The sequence below is a fragment of the Paramormyrops kingsleyae genome, chromosome 1 (assembly GCF_048594095.1).
Source record: "Paramormyrops kingsleyae isolate MSU_618 chromosome 1, PKINGS_0.4, whole genome shotgun sequence".
Taxonomy (NCBI): Eukaryota; Metazoa; Chordata; class Actinopteri; order Osteoglossiformes; family Mormyridae; genus Paramormyrops; species Paramormyrops kingsleyae.
In genome coordinates this window covers 48,687,814-48,698,520 of record NC_132797.1, presented here as the reverse complement: position 1 = coordinate 48,698,520, position 10,707 = coordinate 48,687,814, and the positions used below count along the sequence as shown (strand labels likewise).

Sequence of the window (10,707 nt, the reverse complement as noted above, 5' to 3'; positions counted from 1 at the left end):
ACATACACTTGTAAAATTAGCTCCATTTGCTAAACGGCCTAGCAAACTTTAGTGTAAGCTAACTCTCGGTTATATTAGCTGAAGGGTAACCTAGCGTGGAAGCCGTGGAGCACTGCATTATTGTGTGGGTCAAGGGTGATTTTATCTCAATCATCATGACCTTATGTTTCAGTCGTAGCCAAAATGACAAAATGTGAACTTTATGGAACGCTAAACACGCAGAAGCAGTGCGCTCTGGCGCAGAAAGTACTAAAAAAAAATAACGAGTGATAACGAGTCACGTGCCAGGAAATCCCTAATATTGATAAAGGTATCCAGCTATTGCTGTAGCTCTGCTGAATAAAAACAGAAACTTTGTGACTGATGAAAGGAAGAAAGACAAATATATGAAATATATGGTATGTGTTATATAAATAATGCAGTGTTTTTGACATAGCATTTATTACAGTATGAAAACTATGAAATATAAATTCTGCCTTATCCTGTGATAAAAATGGGAAAAAATACAGGAGAAAACTATAAAATATAGAATACAAATTATTTGTTATTTAGCCAATTAAAACTAAGATTGGGGGGAAAAAAAGCATTATGATATTATTACATTTGACATCTATGTCCCCTAACTTCTGATTCTGAACTGACATGAAATAACTTGGCCTAACATTACTACACATAACATTGCCTTTAAATCTGGGATGAGGAAGCCCCAGACACACATTAGCATACAGAAAATAACAAAAACATGATTTTTAAAAATTCATTTACCTTAAGTATTTATAAGAAATTCAGTCACTATAGGGGTACACTTTTTAAACCTTATTTTAACATAACTACTGAACTACATAATTAACATTTTCTGTTCTCCTTCCAGATCCTGTCAAATTAGTCACCTGTCCAAATCTTGTCCGAACCTGTCCGAATCTAACAGAACCCAAAGGCACTTTTAAGAGCCAAACTCTATCTGTCTATCTATCTATCTATCTATCTATCTATCTATCTGTAATCTATACATCAATCTCTATCTGTCTATCTCTTGCAACCTTTGTACTCATCTGTCTCACTAACCATATTTCTATCCATCTTTCACTCTTTATTATAACTTTACTCTCCATCTACTTGTCTGTCATATCCATCTTTGTCAGTCTGTCTGTCCTTAATCTGTCTGTATCTTTTTGTGTTGTAATGGCGACCAAACATAAACTTGACTCACAGGATACCCACTACCAAGAGGGGAGACGCATGGCTCTTGAACTGAAATTAGACCATGCTCTAGCTGAAGCCATGGTAAGATTTTTTTATATACCTAAATCATTTTATACTTGACCATGCAAATGGAGGATAACGTAAAGTAAAAATGTATTGAATGTAGAAGAAGGACGAGTGCAGGATATGCCATGTAAGTGTATTGCATGGTAAATTTAAGTAATTGACACCCTATAATGCTCATTGGCGAATGTAAATGAGAGAATTTTTTATTAAAGAATGGAGCTCCATCCCTCCGAGTTACAGAGCCTTGGATAATCTATGGCAAGGCTCATTTTAACACGTTCAAAACCTTACTAACACACTATGTTGTGTTTTCATTTCACTAATTACCTGTCTTTTGGATCCAGTACCTTTAACAACATCAGTTTTACAAGAGATTTTTACTCCAACACACAGACATCATCTGTGGAGAGGAAACGTGCATGCTCTGAAGGAGACCCTCCACAGACCTCCAGAAGGGACCTTTTAGGGCGCGGCAAGCCAAGGGGGAGGCAAGGAGGGCGACGGCAAGCTTCAGCTCCAGGTTATGTCTGAATTATGTAAATGGTGAACCAAATCAAATTAGAACACTGTAATTAATTGTTTAGAGTTTAAAATGTTCCAATATCTAAAAGACATTAAAACGTACATAAACCATTTGGTAGCACTATAGTGGTTATGCACAACAGACTTCCATATTCTGCTAAACAGTTTTCGTTGCTTCTGGTTCACGTTTTGCATATGTCTCGTTAAATATGAAGCTATTTTACTCAAGTTGCCTTCAAAGTAGACACTAAAGATGATCTTAACCAATGTCCATTTAACTAACATTTATATATAAAAATCGAAAAAAATGTCAACAATAAAAACAGCCAACTCGTTTAACTGATTACCTTAAAAGTCCATCGATATCTCCATAATACAGTACAGCTACTGTATTAACACGTTCTCCGACAAGCGGAAGCAATGATACCTGTTTTGAAGTTTGGTCAGGTGACATTCGGCATATATCCTGTTGTAGAAGACATTACCAAGTACTTAACAGAAATATGTCTGATTTTACAAAATTTTCAGCTTTGGGTTGAAAAAACAAAACATGAATACAATGATAGTATAACGTTATTCTTCTGTGTACTGTTTTACAGTCACACACCCTCCTCTTGAGTACTCCTCATCATCCAGTGTGGACGTCCCTGTACCCTCAGCAAAAGTAAATCCTCAAGAGGAATTTGGTAAATCACATCCATTTAGAAACCATGTATAATTAAAGACAAAACTGACAGTGCAGTAAATGGATTAAGAACACAATTTATTAAGTATTTAGGCTAGTTTGGAACTGAATCATGGAATCATGTGTTTATGCGAAATATTTATTAGTTGGCTTTTAATTGGTCCTCATCTAAATTGACCCTTATGACTTAATTTTATATTTTCCTTACAGAAAAAAATATGGAGAGGCTCTCTGATATTTTGGCATCTTATCCTTCTGCTGAGCCTCAAAGAAGCTCTGCATCATCATGGTCTTTTCGGCAGCAGAAAGCCTCAGATCGCTGGAAAGAAGCAAGACCGTACCACCTAAAATGCCTTATTGCAAAAGAGGCTGTTGGTCATCCATTGTGTTGGCTTTGCCATGAGCCTGCTGTTATTAGGTTGGTTTTCATGAATATTAAACTTTGATTACCCAGCTTAGGCTTGCTGAGAAATAAAGTGCTATATAGGCTAGGATGCATGTAATAATAATAATAATAATAAATTTTATTTCTAATGCACTTTTCATTAAAACAAATCTCAAAGTGCCACAAAAGTAAAATCAGCACATAAAAACACATAAAATCATGTGTTTTAGGGTGGTATAAGACTTGGTCACCCCACATTTATGGGAACCACATTTATGAGAAAAGTAAATCTAGGACCTTCTTGCTGTAAGGTGCCAGTGCTAAACACAGTACAGTTAAACCTAGTGTATAACTAAATTTGGAATAGCTTAAATTGAGTGTGTTATACTTTGTGAGTTATTCACCTGAAATAATATATTAGAATTCTTTATTTTTTTTTCTCCCTAGGTGCACAGAGTGTCTTCCCGAGGAGTGGTTCTGTGGGGAGTGTGATGTATTACGTCACAAAAAACAGCCACTCCACAACAGGGAATGTGTCATTCATGGATTTTTTGAAGCCATTCCACCAACCATGTATGCCATTAAAGGGAAAGATGGATATCGCATCCATGAGCAAGGTATAGTGTGTTCTCACGAAAGCCATCATTTTGCTGTTCATGTGTGTCTGCAGCCAGTTACAAATAATCTAAATTAGTGAGTTTTTTGTTTTCCAGCTTGCATTTTGCCGACTGTGAAGGTGCCAGATTGCTCCTGTGAAAGCACCAACTTCACCATTTTACCAGGCAAACCAGTAATTTTAATTACCATCAATGGTAAAAACAATTCACTATTTAGATTTCTATTGTAGATTTCATGTTTTTAATGTGCTGTGGCATTGTGCTTACAATTGCAGTCATGTCAAAACCTATGGTACTGTATAGTACACGGTATTGTCATTAGCCAAAACAAAGAGTTAGTCCAGTTATCACAGCTGTTAGAATTTAGTGAATTTGACAAATGTAAACGATGTGTGATACCAAAGCCACTGGAAGGCAAGCCTGCAACCTTTAGCCAAAAAAGCTGCGGTGTAGAAAAGGAGACCAGATGGCAAAGGAGGAGAGGCTTCACTGTGCTGAATAAACAGCTTTTTTGAGGAAATAGCTCATCATTTATTGAATCGACAGCCTATCTGCTAATCTTCAACATGTTTTACACTAAACAGTAGTTTTGAATTGAACTATTTTTAGAGTTTCAACCGAAAAAAAAATGTTTTATAAGTTTTATACGTAACTGTTGTAAAATTAATTTTTAAATGTACTTTTTTGTTTCAAGGACGTTTTGACTTGCATCAGCCACTATATGTATGTCAAACGTGCCAGCATCAGTGGACCCCTGAACTGAAGGACCTCCTTAGGAGTGGATATTGGCCAGCCTCTGTGACTAATTCCACACTTTATACACTGGACCTCCTGAGTTCTTTTCAGGAACTCAAGGTAATCTCTCCGGGATTCTCCAGACAAGCCTTCGCAAAGCTGCTGGAGCATCGCACTAAGATTGGCGGAAGAGTAAGTGTAATTACTCATATTATAAAATTTCTTAAGCAGACCAGTGTTGGGCTAGTTACTCAAAGAATGTAATGTATTACTCATTACTAGTTACTCCTTTCAAAAGTAATATTGTTACTTTACTTATTACTTTCTGGCAACAGTAATACGTTTACTAGTTACATTACTTTTTTTCTTCACGTCCCACAGCAGTTGTAACTGTGTATTTTCCACATAAAATTCTTCTAGAACAACATATTTCTGCCTCATCATTTGGCCAAAATCCACATTGGATTGCAGTTTTTACAGACACTCAATAGTGATTGGTAGTGACATTCAAGTAGAAGTGTTGTATTACTCTCATTTTTAATTATAGTAATATAATGTACCACATGCTGATCAGAGGGATGTAGGTGGGATATAATGCCAGAGAAAAGTAAAGTCACAACTTCCACAACAGTGCTCAGGTCATCTTTTTTTCCTGACAAAATCAATATAGCACAATATTTCTATCTACTGATTATAAGCTTTCCATATTTCAAGCTTGCCTGCTGCACTGGGGACATCACATGCATGTGTGAGTTGTGAAAATTATGAAAATAAATCTAGGAATTATTTGTTTGTTGGACTTTAAATCAGCAGTGTTGAGGCATCAAAAGTAACTAAGTAACTAACCATTTTTTTATGGATGATAACTGTAATGTTTCTAAAATCATTATTAATTAATCATCATTAGTAATTAGTTACACTACTAGTTACTGAAAAGGTAATATTATTACAGTAACTAAGTTATTAGTAACTAGTTACTGGCCAACACTGAAGCAGACATCATGACATATACTATTTCATTCTGTATATCTTCCAGACTGGACAAATCAATGGTGATGCACTACAGCGCAGCTTCTTGGAGTTTTCATATGCTTCATTTGAGGAAGACCAGCTCTGCTGTGGTGCTCCTTTCACCTGCCCAGCCTGCACGCCAGAAATGTTAGCTGTTTCTGCTGATGGAAATAGAAAGCTGTATCGCTTTCGTAGAGAGACAAGGTGGTCTTTTTATTTATTTCTAGTCTTTTTACTGATTTATTTAGTTACTTTATATATTTAATCAATGGATTTCCCATTTTTCCTCCTTCAGCTCTGATGATCCTGGCTTTTTTGAGGGGCTCTTTGTGGCTGAAGACAGTGCGGTGTCTAGATTTGTAGACACCATACATAAAGCAGTAAGAAATGTAAGTTTTAAATATAACTATATAAGTTTGACCATGATTTCCTTCCCACTTCAACTACTGTACCTCTGCATACCAACTTCTCCAAAATCAAAATGAGAGAAAAAATGCTACAGTATATATTGTATAACACCACTGGTTTTATTTGATTGTTGTGTTTGTTACTGTATCTGTGTCATAGACACAGGGAAAAGGCACATGTGGGGACTCCCAGTGGACAGCAGCAAGGGAGACATCGAGGAGGGCTTCCAAATTGGATGAAGAGGGCATGGAGGTTGCTGTGTGTCGCCATGGATTTCTTCTGAAAGCCCTTAATATGTACAGAGGGGAGATATTTGCCTACCCTCTGTATCTTCAGAAGGAGCTCATGCCAGCCAAAGCGCAGTTTTTTGCAATGGATGTGGCTTGCAAATATTGGCCATACTTGGAGAAAGCTGCTGGTGTCATTCCTGCTCTTCAGGAGCTGACCACAATGAAACCTTTCCTCAGTGTGATGCATGCTCGAGCCCATGCTACTAAGTGTGAAGTATGTATAATATTACATCATGTGTACATTTGTAATATTTACAAGCACATTAATAATATGAAATTGATATGAAGGGTTACACTGTACTATATTGCCTTTTAGCTTAATCATTTCTTGTATGGATTGTAAAGCCCTTTGAGGAAAATTGTACCCATGTAATTAAAGTGAATTTACTAATAGATTAAGTGGAGTGGTAGGAACCAGGAAGGAGCAGGGACAACCGCCGGTGAGGAGGTAGAGCAAGTGAACAGCTTCCTCTCACGTTGTGCCCTGACAACCAAATATATGTCCAAAGCAGGTAATCAGATTGTTTGCAATATTCTTGCATATTTTTTAGATTAAGCATCATGACCTCATTATATTCTTTAAACAGCACGGGTGGATATGCTTACATTGCATGCAATGGGGTGGAACCACAAAAAAGTCTCTCTCTACATCAGTCACTTTCCACAAGATATGTGAAGGTAAATCTCCTATTATGTGTTTTGTGTATCCTTTTGCTGTGTGCACTTGGCCTGTTTTGAATCATACAAAGTCCTGATTATTGTATATCACTGTTTATCAGACTTGTCAGAGACTCCAGGATGAAACAGCAAGGCTAGCTGAACTAAAAGCAGAGTTACTTTGCACAGATAAAGTGGTGTCACAGTGGCTTTCTGATGTGAAGGAATGGGCAGCTGGCGGTAAGCATGACAAGTTAAAAGAAACAGCAAATATCCTTTTCCACTGCTATCTGATTTTTTTTTTTATTAAAGAGCAGCTAAAGATAATAGGCTGATCATCTATGGATTATAGCAAACTACATGTCACCATCAGATGTTCTGCCACATATATGTTGGGTATTTCAGTTTTCCTGCAGGAAGTGCACATACCAAGTTCAGTGAAGTTGGATTAAGTTTTAAATACAAATACGAATTCAAACACTGAAACGGTTATGTGTTGTTTTAACAGTTAATTTGTTGTCACTATTATTTCTACAGAGACACCAGATACATCTAATGCCAGTCAAGGCGCCACACACAGAGGACTTCAGCAGTCAATTGAAGGGCTTTACCTTAGTGTGAGGCAGCGGAAGACAACCCTTTACCGTCAGAATGGTATAACTATAGAATATAATAGGTTGATATATTCAAGCTACTGTGTGCACCCTAATCCAAAAAATACATGTAATACATGTATGTAAAATAGTCCAGTCTGTAGGAATTAGTGGTAACTAGCGGTGAGGTTGTAGATTGCAAGCAACTCCCCTCACATCTCCCTTTCCAAGCTGTAGTAGAAGTACTGTGGCAGACGAGAAAAGGTGAGTGGTCCTATCTAGAGCCAGTGCTTGTTTGTCTGTTGTGGGCTACCATAGAAACATGGTGGCTTCCGTGGAAGGGGACTGTATTTAGATAAAAACTGCCCATTCTAAGGTAATTAAAGCACAGCAATTCTTATATTCAGGAATGTAAATGTTACACACTGGACTTTACTTGTTTGTAAATATAAATTGAAATTTTCACATACTTCAATTACTGTAGTTTGCTTTAAATTTCTTTGGGGTGCGGTATATTTTTCCTTATTGGAGAGTGCTGTCACAAACCTCTCCATCTATACCTCCTGTCTTTGTAGACAGCAGCAAGTTTCGCCACCGCCTTCGAAGGAAGCTGGCAGAAGACAAAAAGCTCCTTCTTCAGGAGATTGAGAAATACAATGGTCTTGTACTAGACTCTGCCAGTAACATTGATGTAGCTGTGGTGGAGCATTCCCTGGCTGGAGAGAGCACTGTGTCTCAAATATGGCCGTGGGAGGTTCATGGCAGTGGTATGTCAGTTTTCAGATGCTTCACAAGAATTTATTTACAGTACACTGAATTAAGACATGCATGTAACATATTGAGTGTTGTCATTTTAGTTTATGCACATATTTTCAGTTTTCTTTAGTATCAGTTTGACTTTAAAAAAAAAGAAGTACATGTTTGTATGTTGTTATGCTCATGAACAGATTGTCTCATGTATGTATTTAACTGTTGTTGATTTTTAGCAAACATTGTAATCAAGAAACAACTGCATGACCAAGTGATGTTGACAATGCGATTACAAGAGGAAAAAAGCATTTTGGTGTTGGAGATGGCACAACACTGCACATGGTTGCAGAGTCTGGCAGTGGTTCTCAAGAACAAGATAGCTGAGGAGGGTAAGTTGAATAAAAACTCTGTTCATTTAAAGTATGAATTAAAAAAAAAACTTTCAGTCTCGGTCATAGAACTCGGATGGAGTAGAACAGGTATTGTTCTATTTGCCATGGTCATTTGGCTTGCACATAATAAAAAGGGGATTATAGTTGTTCAATATGGTATCAAGTCTACATTTGCTTAAGAGATTTGTTCTGTGGCTGTTACAGGGAAGCTGAAATTAATCTTGATGTAACTTCTTGAATGCTACACAAGGTGTTACTTTAGCACATCTGTAATGAAGAAGAAAGATGTAAGCTATCAGACATTGGCTGCAGCACAAAACACTTTTTGTTTGTCCTTAATGGTATCTCTTTTGTTTTTTGAGATGTAGACAAGAGAAATGAGGGACTTTGCTGTCTCTTAAGAAGAAGACTGTCAGATGTGTCACAAAGGTTGCAAGTGGTCCTCCAACAGTACAAGACTGCTTTAGGCCCTGAGGCCTCTGCCCTTCTACATGTTGAAGCAGACGATCAAAGTGGCCTCAGTAGTCCAGACACCAGTGAGGATGAAGAAGAAAACACTATTTAGGTCATTAATTTATTCATATGTATGTTTGTTTGCTCTCAAAAATAGACCCGGGGATGTTCCATCAAGGTGAATTAAGGAAAAGCCTGGATTAGGAACATTGGAGGAACATCAACTGGCCTGTCTCAGGTCGACTCAAGATGGCTGATGTAGTCGCTGCAACTCAGCTTGTCAACTTTCAGATGGTGGTTATAGAATATAAGGCATGGCACCTGTTTCAACAGCCAGTCAGCTTGTAGCAAATTCAGCTGGTTAAGTCACTAAACTGTCAGCTGGTTGAGGTTTTGGACAGAGGAAAGAGAGGACACAAGCCTTAAAAGTTGACTCAGCTCTTGAGGGCTGCCTGTGTACTCCACAATACATGCTTATTCAAGCCTGGTTAAATTCAACGTTGACTCTACATGGCTAAATTATGGAAGTGGAACAGCTTGAGCCTGTAGTGAAAGTTATTGTTAATTCAAGCCATGCTTTTTCAAGAGATCAAAGCTTTGTTGATGGAAAATCCCCATTACTGTTACTCTTCATAATTTATTTGTGTATTTATTCATGCTTTACACACCTTGTTCATATTGTTTTTCTGTATTTCTCCAGATGGAAGCTGCACAAAGGACTGTGTTGAAGGAAATGGACTTGCCCAGTTTCTGTGTATTTGCCGATACTACGCTGATTGATTAACCACATCAAAATCTGAATGCATTATATATTGTTGAAAATAAGCCTGTATCTGTAGATTGCCAAGCAATTTATTAAGCACATGAATGTTTCTTGAAGATGCATAAACCTTACTATAGGAAAGGAAGGAAAAGAAAAGAAGAGACTCCCGTTGATTGCGGTGACCCTGCGACCTTTCCTATAGTGTAAAACCCAATGCTAAACTTTTGACAATGACTGTTGGGCAGATTGCCATGACATCTGGTAAGCAAATTAATGAAGATGACTGGTGACTCATGCTGTTATTCCTATCACCACATTTAGGCTGAAATGTAAAAGTTAATTCTTCATTACTTGCATTTTCCCCACATTCTTATTTTGCAGTGCATCAGCAGCAGAGGGTCTATGCCTTTTTTTCCAGAGGGGTGTTGTAGGATATAGGGGTATGGGGGTAGAGGTATTATAGGGGTATGGGGGTAGAGGTATTATAGGGGTATGGGGGTAGAGGTATTATAGGGGTATGAGTGTCTAATAGGACATAACTCTTGTGTAACATTATATTACAGCACCACTGAAGTAAAACATCATTTTTTTTCCTAAAGATTATTTTTTAAATAATTTTAAATGGTCACTGTCCGTTTTGTCCTTACACAGTTAAAAAATTAAATTAGCTCTGCTGAAGTTAAGACCATAAGTCAGTTCTAATTATCAAACGATTCATCAAGATTATTTGCATGCATGCATAAATAACATATTTCTCTTAAATATATACATTAATTTGTGCGTATTTATACATACATAATAATTACACACAGTACACACACATATATTAGCCAAACTTAAACTTTTATTTTGTATGCGATTAATCGTTTGACAGCCCTACTTTTTTTATTGAATAAATAATTCCTGCATGTTTCAAAGTCAGGTCCTGTGCTGCTCTGTGTAATGCCCTTAGTGTAGAAGCCTGCTGATAGAAAAATGAATTTGCATTTTTAATAAACCCGTCTGGATTTAGTTTAGACCAAATAAAAAAATCTACAAATATATTTATTCCGCAAACACACAGTTGTAAATGGGAACTGGTAGATTGACAGCTCATGCTAATGTGTTATAAGAATCGAAATAATAAATTGATATGAATAAATAATAAAAAATATTAATCATTTTATTATTATATTAA

At 37.0% G+C, this 10,707-nt stretch overlaps 1 protein-coding gene across 3 annotated transcripts; it reads left to right on the top strand.

Annotated features, from left to right (window-relative positions):
* Nucleotides 1-998: 998 nt before the first annotated feature.
* LOC140592590 (uncharacterized) lies at nt 999-9,989 on the top strand. Of its 3 annotated transcripts, none has more exons than XM_072716256.1 (18): nt 1,001-1,284; nt 1,663-1,789; nt 2,391-2,477; nt 2,687-2,894; nt 3,309-3,478; nt 3,575-3,673; nt 4,173-4,405; nt 5,250-5,428; nt 5,520-5,613; nt 5,792-6,136; nt 6,317-6,434; nt 6,510-6,600; nt 6,702-6,819; nt 7,117-7,233; nt 7,748-7,939; nt 8,159-8,311; nt 8,683-8,879; nt 9,468-9,989. In XM_072716256.1, exons 1-12 carry the CDS (start codon nt 1,183-1,185, stop codon nt 6,596-6,598), a joined length of 1,851 nt encoding a protein of 616 aa, XP_072572357.1. In that variant the 5' UTR covers nt 1,001-1,182; the 3' UTR covers nt 6,599-6,600; nt 6,702-6,819; nt 7,117-7,233; nt 7,748-7,939; nt 8,159-8,311; nt 8,683-8,879; nt 9,468-9,989. The 3 variants fall into 3 exon arrangements, with proteins under 3 accessions (XP_072572363.1, XP_072572357.1, XP_072572358.1); XM_072716257.1 differs by having other exon boundaries at nt 8,677-8,879; XM_072716262.1 differs by lacking the exons at nt 5,520-5,613; nt 5,792-6,136; nt 6,317-6,434; ... (5 more) ...; nt 8,683-8,879; nt 9,468-9,989 and adding an exon at nt 4,928-4,961 and having other exon boundaries at nt 999-1,284; nt 5,250-5,353.
* Nucleotides 9,990-10,707: the final 718 nt, after the last annotated feature.

Excerpts from the sequence above, each read along its gene's own strand:
- LOC140592590 (XM_072716256.1), top strand. The coding sequence starts at position 1,183 with ATGGCGACCAAACATAAACTTGACTCACAGGATACCCACTACCAAGAG. Across the intron at positions 1,790-2,390 it reads ACGGCAAGCTTCAGCTCCAG|TCACACACCCTCCTCTTGAG; the intron begins GTTATGTCTGAA and ends ACTGTTTTACAG. Across the intron at positions 3,674-4,172 it reads AATTTTAATTACCATCAATG|GACGTTTTGACTTGCATCAG; the intron begins GTAAAAACAATT and ends TTTTGTTTCAAG.